This window comes from Oryza brachyantha, chromosome 4, assembly GCF_000231095.2.
Source record: "Oryza brachyantha chromosome 4, ObraRS2, whole genome shotgun sequence".
NCBI classification, from domain to species: domain Eukaryota; kingdom Viridiplantae; phylum Streptophyta; class Magnoliopsida; order Poales; family Poaceae; genus Oryza; species Oryza brachyantha.
In genome coordinates this window covers 9,345,788-9,358,518 of record NC_023166.2, presented here as the reverse complement: position 1 = coordinate 9,358,518, position 12,731 = coordinate 9,345,788, and the positions used below count along the sequence as shown (strand labels likewise).

The following is a 12,731-nucleotide window of genomic DNA, read 5'->3' as shown; positions in this document are numbered from 1 at the left end:
GGCAAGGGACGGCAATGGAGAGATGCTCGTCCTGGGAATGGCAATGATGTGGCCCGCAGCGAAGGGATGGCGACGACGTCACTCTGAACGAGGGGATGGCGACGGCGCGCTCTGGGAGATGGGAAGGCAGTGACGCGGCTCTCCACAACGAGATGGCGATGACGACGGGGAGACGCTCGAGCAGTAGACGGCGGCGGCGGATTTTCTATCTACTGGGATCTCTCGGAAGAGGCTACGGGCTGCTCGGTGATGGGTTGTGTTATTGGGCCACCCTAACGTGTGAACGAGGAGGTATCGCCTGGGCTCAGCTACTCCGTTGGATGGCAGCGAACGGCTGCGATGGTGTGACTGCCGACAGCAGTCGCTGGGCTGGGGCTGACTGCAGACGATCCGATTCCATTCCAGGTGCGTGTAGTAGCTCCACGGGCAGACGATTCTGCAGCAAGCGAATCGGCCGACGAGGAAGACGAAACCCCTCAGGCGGTGGCGGGTAGCCGGAGCAAGGAGCCATCCGATCCTATCGGACGGTTCACGATCAAACCCTCAAGTAGGGTCGTGTCGCCGCGGCGCCGCCCATTTCTGACCCTCAAGTCCGATCCGATGGGCACCGACATCGCCGCCGGCGACGGGGAAGCCAGATCGCCCCTGCCTGTTCCGGACGGACTGGACGGCAATGGCTTCCCCACCACCAACTCCGACGACGCTAGCAGCAGCAGCTTCGCCGCCGACTTCTACCGTAGTGGCGCCGACTGGTCCTCGCTGCGCGCCGCTCCCGCTCCGCTTGAGGAGGGGTCCGGAAAGAAGGAGAGGCCCGGCGGCTTCCTCGTCCAGAGGAACCTCTTCCAGGCGTGGGGGATCGAGAAGCCACGGCGACGGGAGGAAGCGAGGGGCGGCGGGGCTGGGGCTTCTTCGTCCGCTACTCCCTCCCCTTGTAGGAAGCGGCACCGAGGAGGGGAGATGGAGGTGAAGCCTCTCGCCTGCCCGTTCTACAAGAAGATTCCCGGTAATGGCTGCTCTATCTGTGGATTTGAGATGCAAATAACTACTAGTTTTTTTTGTGAATTCGACTTCATCATTTGTTTTTTCGGGCAAACGAAAATTTGTTAGATGTAGCCGAATCTTAATCTGAATGTACTTGCTATGACGGTATACCTAGTTCCTCCTGATCTCTTGTTATCTTGAAACTGAAAAATAAACAAACGAATATAGGGACTCCATTCACGGTGGATGCATTTCGGTACGGAGTGGTCGAGGGGAGCCATGCCTATTTCCTCAGCCATTTTCACCACGACCATTATGGTGGACTAACAAAGAAATGGTGCCATGGTCCCATCTACTGTACTGTTATCACCGCTCGCCTGGTTAAAATGTGCCTGTCAGTAAATTCTGAGTAAGTCCTTTTTTGGCTGTACGACGATTCCTCTGATCTTTTAGTTGTAGTACAAAATGCTCAAATTAATAGATTGATGTTTGCAGGTATATTTGTCCATTGGAGCTTGATAAGGAGTATGTTATAGAGGGGGTTGCAGTGACCTTGCTAGAGGCCAACCATTGCCCTGGTGCAGCACTAATTCACTTCCGTCTTGGTGATGGAAAGACATATCTCCATACTGGGGATTTTAGGGCATCAAAATCAATGCAATTGCACCCACTTCTCCAAATAGGCCGTATAAATTTACTTTACCTGGACACTACGTATTGCAGTCCAAAATACAAGTGAGCATGCAACCACACCAAGTTTAAGAATTTTCTAATGAACTATTACATTACTAACTGATACGTTTTAGGTTCCCTCCCAAAGAGGATGTTATTGATTTTGTTGTGAGGACAGCTCAAAGATATCTACAGAAGGAACCAAAAACACTCATTGTTGTAGGAGCATATAGTATCGGGAAAGAAAATGTATATCTAGCAATTTCTAAAGCTTTAGAGGTACTACAGAGTTGAGACTTCAGTATTAATTTTGGAATGAAAACTCGTGAGTCCTCTCAAGGGTGTCTTTCTAAGCAATGTTTCGCCTTCTGTTGTGATATCTAATGTGGGTTGTGGCCAAGTTATTCTTTTAGCTTTCATTTCCCACATAATTTACTTTTGTCTATTCTTGAAAGGTTCCTATCTACACTGATCCATCAAGAAGGCGTATTCTTCACTCATTTGGCTGGTCAGATTTATCCAAAAGGATATGTTCATGCAATCAAAGCTCATTACTTCATGTTCTGCCCCTATCATCTGTGCGGCATGAGGTTTGGAAATTAATCCCAGATAAATCTATGGAATTTATATAGCAACCTCTCTTACCAGAAAGTTGTTCTTGTTAGAACTTGAAGAGGTACTTGGAGACTCTTAACCAAAGATTTGTAGCTGTGCTCGCTTTTCGACCTACAGGTCTATAATCTTGGGAACACATTTTGTGCTACCAAATTCTTGGATTACAAAACTCTTAATTTCCTTCGATTGATTTCTCAGGTTGGTCTTTCTCTGAGTCAACTGGAAAGCAGCTTGACCTAATTAAACCCAGCTCCAGTGGCAGAGTTACAATCTATGGTAGGATTTGTTTGCTTGTGGCACTGTGCTGATTTTTTTTTTCATATTAGGAAAAGTTTGATAATTATGCAAGATATTCCGTAAAGAAATTACTTAATTCTGTCCACCATCAATTTAGTTTCTGGCTATTGCAGACATCAATTATTTATTTAATATTTACTGAGTTCAAAAGCTGATTATTCCAGTTTATGTAAATTTGCTTGTCTAGGTAGATAATGATTCTTGTCTGATAAAATGATCTTCTGTACCCTATTGGAGCTTGTCAATTGTAGTCAAAGCCAATAGAAAGCTCCCTTTTTGTTCTGCATAGATCCACAACCTTTAAGCTGGACTCATACTGGAATCTGTTGTTGCAAATTCAGAGTCAAGCTGCAATGTATTGATCCTAATAAGCCTCTTTCTGGTCCAATGTGTATCATTTATGCTGGACAAACATTATTTTGGCCAATTTTAAACTTACCCAGAAATTTGATCTGATCCATGTTTCATCAAACTAATTTGTTATCCTTATAGGTGTTCCCTATAGCGAGCACTCAAGTTTTACTGAGCTTAGGGATTTTGTTATGGTAAATCGGAAAATCTTGTCTTGCATTATTTTAGTCTTTACTGTGAATCTGTGATGCCTCCTAACTAAAGATCAATATATGTTTGCTAGTTTCTGAGACCAGAAAAGGTAATTCCCACTGTTAATGTTGGGAATGCCACAAGTCGAGACAAAATGCGAGCACATTTCCAGGAATGGCTGAGGGGCTTGTGATAGATGAAGCCTGATCAGTTTATCCATACCAGCCTTGGCTGAGGGATATTCAGTGGTATGGTATAGTTGTGTATTCTTCATGTCGATGCTTCATAGATGCACACTTGATTTTTCTATTTTTCTGTTATACTAAATGCTTACCTTCATGCCAGATTGCCAGTGAGACCACGACTGTACCGTTTGACTCTATACTCTTAAGAGCAGCCAAGATCTTCTGTGAAGGTCAGTCTACTCTACATTGAAAAAAGGAAGGGTTTCCAAAGGTGTGCACCATTGTTAAAACATACTAGATTTTGTTGTCTTTTTTTCTCATTGACTTCCCTGCTGTATGTTGCTTCGTTGCTCACATATTTCTCTTCATACAGTATTATCACAGACTCCAATCATTGTTCAACCAAATGAGTTTCTTCATGGTGGTAGTGTCATTGGACAACTGATAATAAGAGACTATGTTGATCATCATAATAACTTAATTTCATTACATCCTCATTGTAAGTATCAGTACTCATGTCAGCAGTACATTGCCTAGTCCTGGTCTGGTCCCAGATCTTGAGTTCACAAAATGCTTTTGGGTACAGTGTTGCATATGATCATTAGGAACCATGCTAGAACTTTCATTTCCTGCCCATATGAAAAGAAAATGTAAATGTATATCTTATATCTCCCATTCTTTCCTTTCGAGTTGCTATCGTCACATGTAGCACACATTCACACGTTCAATTGCTAAGCAAAGGCACCAAACACATATTCACACAAATTATTAAATATGAAATTATTAACAAAATTAAACTCTTTTGTCCTTAAGTACTTAAAATCAAAGTTTAGATAGGAAGTATATATGTAATTTAAATAACCCATAGGAATCTGAACATACTGCATAGCCCAAACAATAAGTTTTTTTTGAGTATTAGAGGAGAGCATTGCTAGGAGTTCAAAATAAAAGCATGTGTTTTCAGTTGGGTTAATTTGATCCGTGCCATTGTAACTGTGCATATTCAGATAAATGTCATTACAATTCCGTGCCATTTCAATTTTACAAAATTAGAACCATGCCATTGCCATCACGTTTTTCATTTTTTTCCCATCTGCACGTGAGACCCATTCGTCAGATTTATCTTCTTCCTCCCGTCTCATGTTCTGGTCCACCACGGCGTTTCTTGCTGGCTCCGGCTTCCCCTGCTTCGCCGCCGACCTCCCCGGCCACGGCCGCTCCCACGGCCTCCGCGCGTTCGTCCCCGACCTCGACGCCCCCATCACTGACCTGCTCGCCTTCTTCCACTCCGTCAGGCGGCGGGAGGAGTACGCCGGGTTGTCGTGCTTCCTGTTTGGGCGTGGCGCCGCCGCTGAGGAGGAGCAGCCACAGCCGCAGCCGCAGATGAACAGCACTCTGCGGCTGAACGCAGACGAACTACCGTGCTTCCTGTTCGTGCATCATGTTTGGTTGGTTCATTTGCATCGGGAGCTAAGATCCGGTCCATGGGTAGGGCCATACCTCCTCATCCACCCCCGCACGCCAGAGGAGTGGGCCGGCGCCGTGCTGGTGGCGCCCATGTGCAAGATCTCCGACCGGACCCACCCGCCATGATCGCTGCCGCAGATCCTCACCTTCATCGCGTGGTTCGCGCCAACGCTGCCCATCATGCCCATCGCCGACCTCATCGAAGTCTGTCAAGGTGCTCGCCAAGCGCCTCGTCGTCGTGCGCAACCCCATTCGCTACAGCCGCCGGCCGAGGCTTGGCACCGTCGTCGAGCTACTGCGCACCACCAGCGAGCTCAGTGCCCGCCTCGACGAGGTCACCATCCCGTTCCTCATTGTGCACGGTAGCACCGACGAGGTTACCGACCCGGCCATCAGCCACGCACTGCATGACGCTGCCGCCAGCAATGAGCCAAGGACAAGACCATCAAGATATACGACGGGATGATGCACTGTAGCGGAGAGAGATGGGTAGGGAAAGTGAGATGGGAGCAAGAAGATAAATCTGACGAGTGGGTCCCACGTGTAGATGGGAAGAAGATGAAAAACGTGGCGGTAATGGCATGTTTCTAATTTTGTAAAATTAGAGTGGCACGGTTACGAATAGACGAATTGTAGAAGTACCGGTACATTTATTTGTTTACCATTCAAATAAATAACACTAAACTAAACAATGCAAAACACACAAATTGCATCTAGCGTCACACAATCATAGGAATACATATAATAGTATAAAATACCATGCCATCGATAACCCAGAAATCTAGGAAAGTCAATGGCAGCTCTATAGAAGTTTGGAATACGCTCAACAGAAATTAAACATAAACATGTGGTGACACCAAATACAGTAGGAGAAAACAATGCATAGTTAAATATATTGAGGATTTTTTTGCTCATATTTCATATGCCATTCCCACCTTGAGCACCTTCTGCCTTGGGATTGCAAAAGCCTTCTCCCCTTGCCTGAAGTTCTTCCTCAAGAATGAGTACACGTAGTTGACAACAATCTTCTTAATAAATGAGGAATTGTGTCTTGCCTTAATTTCAATTTCTCCAAGAATGTAGACCACTCCTTTTTGCATCTCCCTTTGAATGAACTGTTTTTCTTCCCCAATAATGTGGTATTGTTCTTCACTAATCCTGCCCGATAGATTGCTTATGCAAGGCTGGGTGAACTCAGTAGGCTCGCCAGGCCTCAGTGTCTCTTCGACATACACCGTGGAACCAACTGCAGCTCTATGTGATGGCCTTGCATTGTCATTCTCCAGTACCATGGAACTTGTCTGAAGAACCTCGGTTTCTTGATTTGGCATCATGCTTGTGATCATTTGCTGCTCCTCTTCAACATATAGCTGCAGATGCTCGCTAAGTAATGCAGCAAATTCCTCAGACCCTTGTAGGGTGTCGCTATATCCATAGCGCACCACGCACCGAAACATCTTGGAGTTTTTGGACCGAACTTTTCTGAAGAGGAATCGCTCTGAGTTTTCCACATGAGGGACAGGTAAATGTTTGATTGAAACAAACACTAGGACTGAATGAACAAAGGGTATTTTCTCAATGAGGTGGGGGAATATTGGGGAAATCCCTTGTACTAGCTCTGTATAAAGGAAGCCTACACCACTGGTTCGTTTCACATCATGTTTCTCTATCAGCTCTATCATGTCTCCATTTGTAACTATGTGCTCGAGCTCATACTGATATTTCTTGGCGTGAACATAGTGCCAGGTAGCCATCATTGACACCAGAACCGCCGCAGTGACAATAGGCAGGTAACCTCCGTCTTTGAATTTGTAAAGAACCGAGGAGAGAAACACAAGCTCTATAGAACCAAATACCAGGCAGAATGGTATGATGAGCCAAACACTGACCCTCCATATGAGAAGCATCACAATTACCAGCAGAATAGTTGTGATTACCATCACACTGGTAACACAAATTCCTGCACAGAACAATCTACTTTGTCAAACTCCAATTTGTTATTCAACTATGGAGACACACACACACACATTAAAATTATCGTGTACAGATTATTGTCAGTACATTAATTGTCTTACCATATGCGTTGCCAATATTAGTCGTCGTCTGGAAGCCAAGAGTTACTATCACGCAGAGCAACCCAAGGGCAAAGTTTATCTCTGGAACGTAAACCTGACCCTCATAAATCTTTGATGTGTGGAGTACTTTGACCCTTGGAAAGCAACCCAGCGTCTGCGACTGTGAAATGATCGCAAAGGTACCGGATATCATAGCCTGGCTTGCGATGATCGCAGCAGATACAGCAATTATCAGGGTCGGCCAGAACAGCGGTGCTGCAATTGTCAGGGTACATACTGTAAGTATTTGTGTTTCTTACTCAAACGTTTATTAGCAACCAATCATCCCAAATATGAAGTAGTTTACCTGGGATTGACTTGTAAAAAGTATCTGAAACATGCTCTGGGTGTTTCCGAAGGAATGCAGTTTGGCCAATATAGGCTAGTGATACTGCTGGGAATAAAACGAAGCTGAAGCTTAGCTGAAACCAGAGACAAACTGATCGATTAGTGCTTTCAATTTAATTATCGACCACATGGTTGCTAATTGATGTATGTTAGTAATTTATTGCTCTGATGCTAGTACCAGAAAAGAGTTTCTTTACCATACTTAAAAAATTACCTTCAAGTACTTTTAGTGTAAAAAGTTTAATAGCTTAAGGTACATTATATCTTGAGGTATCAAAATTTCATACTAATTTTTTTTGGTACATCAAGTTACCAGTACTACTGAAGGATAAATAAACCCACCAGAAAAAGGGCGTGTGCATGCATACCTGAACCGACCTTATGTTGAAATGGCCTAAATCAGCAAACATAGCTTCTGTGCCTGTTCATTGCAAACGTATTTTGAATTGATCAAGAGTCTCTCTACCTACTAGGGAATGAATCTTGTTATATGTTATTTCTTCTAATGTAAAATCACCTGTGAAGCATAAGAGGATGCCTCCAAGGGAGATCCATGCATCTTTTCCATTCCTTCTGAAGTAATCTATGATGTATTTTGGATAGAAAGCTCTCAGGACGCCAACATCATACTTGATCAAGTTGTAAAGCCCAATACCACCGATGAACATGAACCACAGAAGAATAATGGGTGCAAAGGAATAGCCAACTTTGTCTGTGCCGAAACGCTGAACAGAGAAGAGCACCACTAGAATGGCCACGGAAATCCACACTATTTGGCCTGCTCAGAACGAGTAGGAGTATGAAATCCGAGTTTAGAAGATGGTTGTGTTATTACTAAATACCAACTATATATGAGTTTACTCTTGCTATTTCATTTTGTTTATAACCGACGCAAAATGACTAGTTTCTCCATACCTTGTTTTAACTGAGGTGCTTTCTCTTGGAGACCACTCACCGCAGAGAGTACTGAAAACAAAATCCACGAGCCAGGTATTGTCATTTCAGTTAGCAGAGCATGGATTGCGTGATATTGTAAGTCTTATTTCATAGGGCTTTTTTACCATCTTTAAAAAGTATCTCAAAATACCAAAAATTTTAGTATAAATTTTTGATACCTTAAGTTACCACACTTTTTACACTAAAATAGAATGGTATCTTGAGATACTTTTTCAAGGATGATAAAAAAGCTCTATTTTATAAGTAAACCTTATTTTCATAAATGAACTATGTTTTTTCATGTTACTGTGTTAGCTTTGTTTGATAAGAAAAATCTCTCTGCTATACAGCAGAACCTTGTGAAAGAGTTGACAACAACCGTAGGTTGAGAACTCTTCCACTATTATGCATAATTTTTATGAAAATTATACATTTGATCATTATTCTAAACAGTAATTACAATTATATCACTGATTGATGAAGTGCAAAGAGAAGATCTGAAAACCTTTTTTTAGAAAAAAGAACTATGAGAGATCAGTAGAAACAACACTTATATTTCATCTTGTAATTACCAGATATTGCTGGTGTTAAAACACCATCACTGATGACCATTGATGTTCCCAGGATTGTAAGAAGGAAAATTGCAACCTTAGCCATTGTATTGCTCTCCAGAATTTTTTTGACCCACTGTGCTCTTTTCATTGGAGCTGATACTGTATCCAAACCATAGCCTGATACCATTGCATCTTCAGCTTGCTGATTCGGAATCAAGCTCACTTTTGCATAGCGCGATATCAATGAATAAAGTGCAAAGGTGCCACCTGCAAGAGTACATACATACACACTGGCATCATTTTTCGTTTATTTTTTTAACAAATTTTGGGACAGAGCCCTGTGTATTATAGTGCACTGTTCTTTCTGCCGGTAAATAAGAAAAAATCTTTACAGAAAATGATACTTAGCAGAACGCTCGAACTGTAGAGCAACTCAATATATATTTCTGCAAACAGATCGGCCATTGTAATTTAAAGAAGGTTATGTTGCTAAATTTACCATAGGGATTTGTTTGGCTAATGGCTTTGGGATATCATATCCCTCGCCAAACTTATTTTTAGATCTGCACTTTTTGCCCATGTTATTCCCCATAACATGACCAAATAACGTTGCCATATCACGAGGAATTGGCATGGTAGTATCATTATGTCACACTGGTCTCGTTGGCGTGATCAAATAAGGCAGCGTTCGTAAGTGATAATGCCATGAAACTTTTTCATCGTTTTCCGTGCCCACGTTTTCCGAATTGCTATATAGGGTATTATTTTCAAAAAAAATATTATATGAAAATTGTTTTAAAAAATCAAATTAATCCATTTTTCAAGTTTGCAAAAGTTAATACTCAATTAATCATATACTAATAGCTTTTCTCGTTTTACGTGCTTTGGTTTCACTCACGGTCAGTATCACTTGCGAACGCTTAGACGGGGTGGTGTGGCCAAAATAATTAAAATTTAAAAATAAAGAGGTTCTGATATCCCACCCTCCAAAGGTTAAGTTTTAGTGTTAGCCATTTATCCTTCCTACCCTAGTTTTATCTTAACCATTTATCCATTTCCAGCTTCAAACCCTCCTTTTAACCCAATATCCAGACACCCCCAAAGACCCCCTAATTAAGTTATGTTCCTCGGACCATGTCAATGTCCAAAGCAACCCTTGCTAGTTTTTTTTTTCTATTTTTCACAAGTAAATTAACAATGCGACGGAAGTAATTGATTGCTCCCATTGTCATAAACAACGGCAGAGCTAGGATATAGATATTGAAATAAGAGAGTAAAAGCCTTATAGGAGACCTAATACACTATTACTTAGGTTAATTAACTAATTAGTAGGTGATTACACTAAGATTTTTAGGATAAATTAAGGAAGAGATAAGTCCATACTGCCCATCTTAAACATGAATCTCATCTCCTAACCCGCTTCAAATCGGGTGACTATTGTGGTTAAGCATGCCATAAATACATAATGAGATTGCGTAGAGAAACATGCTATACAACTGGCTAGCCCACCCGAAAATTTCAAGTTACTATAATGGTTAGGCTTAGGCCACGTTCGTTTATTGGCGGGTAAGTTAACTTATCCGTACGGAAAACGTAGTAATAGATTAATATATGATTAATTAATTATTAATTATTAAAAAATATAAAATAGATTAATATGATTTTTAAAACAACTTTGTTATAGAAAATTTTTACAAAAAGCACATCGTGTAGCAGTTCAGAAAGCGTACGCGCGGAAAACGAAGGTTAAGTTATGTTAGGCCTATTGCCGAAAAGCGGCCTTATTATATTCGTAGAAGTCCTTATATGTTGGGAGAATTAATTTGAACGTTTGAAAGTTATGTATTTTAAGCCGGAGTAGTAGTTGCTTCCCACTCCTTTATTTTATAAAAGCAAGAAAAATGACTGAAGCTAAGGTAAATGAGAAGGCCAAATTTGTAGTAGTGGTAAAGATCGTTACGCTGCGAACTTTGTATATACGTATATGCGTGTGTATATATATACACGTGCACACATAATATATATATATATATATATATATATATATATATATATATATATATATATATATATATGAGATTTGCTTCGTTTCAAAAATAAGTATCTCAAGGTATCGGTACCTTACGGTATCAAATTGTTGTTGATCATTGGATCTAATGATCCCTATCCTACTCAGGTAGATCCAATGGTAAAAAACGATTTAGGACCGTGAGATATCGGTACCTCGAGATACTTTTTATTATTGGACTAGAGCAAATCTCTCTATATATAGAGCAATTTTACCATACTTGAGCGAGCAGATACCATGAGATACCACTGTTTTTTATGCCAGTACCTAAATTTTATATAGAAAAAAGTGGTACCTCATGGTACCTACTTAAGGATAGGAAAAAAGCTCATATATATATGGGAAAATTAGATTCTACTACCAGGTGTAGCTATTCCCTGCACATCCATAATGAAAAACATTTTCATAAATATATATGTATGTATGTATGTGTGTGTGGGTGTGTTAGTGCACGGTAGAGTATATAATCTTCAAACGAGAGCTAGAGCTTACCATCCCCATTGTCATTTGCATACAGCACAATAAAGACGTACTTAATCATGGGCAGAAGAATTATGCTGTAAAGAATGAGTGACAAGGTTCCATAGAGGTCGTCGATGTTGCCGATGCCACTCGTGAAAGTGCCTGCGTACACGTAGAGCGGTGAGGTGCCGATGTCGCCGTATATCACCCCAATGCACTGGAATGCTAGACGTAATGTCCGAACCCAGCTGTCCTGTTTCATGTGTGGTGATCAGTACATAGTTAATTAGTATGTGTAAATATATGACCAACTATATATATATATTCTTGAATAATATATATTGACTTGTGTTTTCATTGCTCCGTCATTCATGGAGAACTGATAAATTATTTTTTTTTACAAATATATCGTTTAGTTTTTTATGAAACACCCAAACAATCACCTCATGTTTGCTCATCAAAAGAATCACGTGGGAGGGATTGTTTGCTTTTTTTCTGAAAAAGTCAAACGATATTTGTAAATAAAAAATAATCTATGAATAAAAATTTTATAGACATATTCTTAGCAATCTAAAAGCTAAGACTGAAAAAATTAAAACTTTGGTGAAGAAACCCTAAAATCAATTCTAAATTTAAGATTAAAAATTTAAATTTTAGCTTATAAAAGCATAAGCGAAAAGATTGGGATATGATTCACAGTTATGAGCAGTCTTTTAAATTAAAAAGGAATTCCTTTAGCATGATACTTGTAACCCATATTTTAGGAAAAGACAAAACTGTAATAGCATAGATCGCCAGTCATCTTTTGTGACAATCTAATCAGAAATTTCTCTAAAAAAAATCAAATCAGAAAATCCATCCTTCTGTTTGCTAAAGATATGAAACAGTAGAGACAAAAACATATATATGGAGGAGCTGACCTCGTGGCCATGGTGTTGTGCACCTGATACTTTCTCTGCATCCCCATATAGCGAGTCATGACGCTGCAGTTTCGCACCAGCTCTTTTTGCATGTCCATGCTCCTGTCTATCAGTTTCAGGATCCATTTCTGAAGCCCTTAACTTCTTTGTTTCCAGCAGGGCACTTCACTTAGCTTACTCTGCTTATATAGACTTTTGATTTCTGAGACCAGGCCATCTGATATTCTACTAGCCATCGTCTGCATCCGCTCGAGCAAAAGCTTTGACCATTGGTGATTGGAGAATGGTGAACCAATCGATTATATCGTAGATACATTGTTTACAGCAATAATTGGAGCAGGATTAGGACTGACAGAGCACAGGCTGTACAAAGTAGTCTGTCTCAAGAGCAGGGTCGACCAATAGTTTTGGCAATATTGTCATAGTGCAGCTAAGTTCACGTTGCTCTGACCAGCTCGCTCACACCAATCGATCTCTTCATTCATTCGTCTAGGCTAATTCTTGAACTCAAAACCAATTCATCATGCATGCAATTATTGTGTGAAGTAAACATTTTATACAGTAGCTAC

The 12,731-nt window shown here is 41.0% G+C and overlaps 2 protein-coding genes and 1 pseudogene across 3 annotated transcripts; 2 read left to right on the top strand and 1 right to left on the bottom strand.

Moving 5' to 3' along the window:
- Window positions 1–440: 440 nt before the first annotated feature.
- On the top strand, window positions 441–4,053 carry LOC102718073 (DNA cross-link repair protein SNM1). Of its 2 annotated transcripts, none has more exons than XM_015836299.2 (11): window positions 441–1,003; window positions 1,210–1,390; window positions 1,477–1,716; window positions 1,788–1,932; window positions 2,109–2,243; window positions 2,319–2,385; window positions 2,467–2,544; window positions 3,058–3,110; window positions 3,200–3,356; window positions 3,454–3,523; window positions 3,667–4,053. In XM_015836299.2, the coding sequence occupies exons 1-9, from the start codon at window positions 601–603 to the stop codon at window positions 3,299–3,301; spliced, it is 1,404 nt and encodes a 467-aa protein (XP_015691785.1). In that variant the 5' UTR covers window positions 441–600; the 3' UTR covers window positions 3,302–3,356; window positions 3,454–3,523; window positions 3,667–4,053. The 2 variants fall into 2 exon arrangements, with proteins under 2 accessions (XP_015691785.1, XP_006652237.2); XM_006652174.3 differs by having other exon boundaries at window positions 3,454–3,564.
- Window positions 4,054–4,115: 62 nt separating this feature from the next.
- On the top strand, window positions 4,116–5,378 carry LOC102700705 (annotated as a pseudogene).
- A 282-nt stretch (window positions 5,379–5,660) lies between these two features.
- LOC102700426 (potassium transporter 19-like) lies at window positions 5,661–12,352 on the bottom strand. Its single transcript, XM_006653293.2, has 9 exons — window positions 12,163–12,352; window positions 11,273–11,495; window positions 8,731–8,979; window positions 8,138–8,188; window positions 7,740–8,000; window positions 7,591–7,643; window positions 7,182–7,296; window positions 6,836–7,090; window positions 5,661–6,720 (listed from the first exon to the last, which is right to left on the bottom strand). The coding sequence occupies exons 1-9, from the start codon at window positions 12,286–12,288 to the stop codon at window positions 5,672–5,674; spliced, it is 2,382 nt and encodes a 793-aa protein (XP_006653356.1). The 5' UTR covers window positions 12,289–12,352; the 3' UTR covers window positions 5,661–5,671.
- Window positions 12,353–12,731: the final 379 nt, after the last annotated feature.

Excerpts from the sequence above, each read along its gene's own strand:
- LOC102718073 (XM_015836299.2), top strand. The coding sequence starts at position 601 with ATGGGCACCGACATCGCCGCCGGCGACGGGGAAGCCAGATCGCCCCTG. Across the intron at positions 1,717-1,787 it reads TATTGCAGTCCAAAATACAA|GTTCCCTCCCAAAGAGGATG; the intron begins GTGAGCATGCAA and ends GATACGTTTTAG. Across the intron at positions 2,545-3,057 it reads TGGCAGAGTTACAATCTATG|GTGTTCCCTATAGCGAGCAC; the intron begins GTAGGATTTGTT and ends TTATCCTTATAG.
- LOC102700426 (XM_006653293.2), bottom strand. The coding sequence starts at position 12,288 with ATGGATCCTGAAACTGATAGACAGGAGCATGGACATGCAAAAAGAGCT. Across the intron at positions 7,644-7,739 it reads CATCCTCTTATGCTTCACAG|GCACAGAAGCTATGTTTGCT; the intron begins GTGATTTTACAT and ends TGCAATGAACAG. Across the intron at positions 6,721-6,835 it reads TAATATTGGCAACGCATATG|GAATTTGTGTTACCAGTGTG; the intron begins GTAAGACAATTA and ends TGTTCTGTGCAG.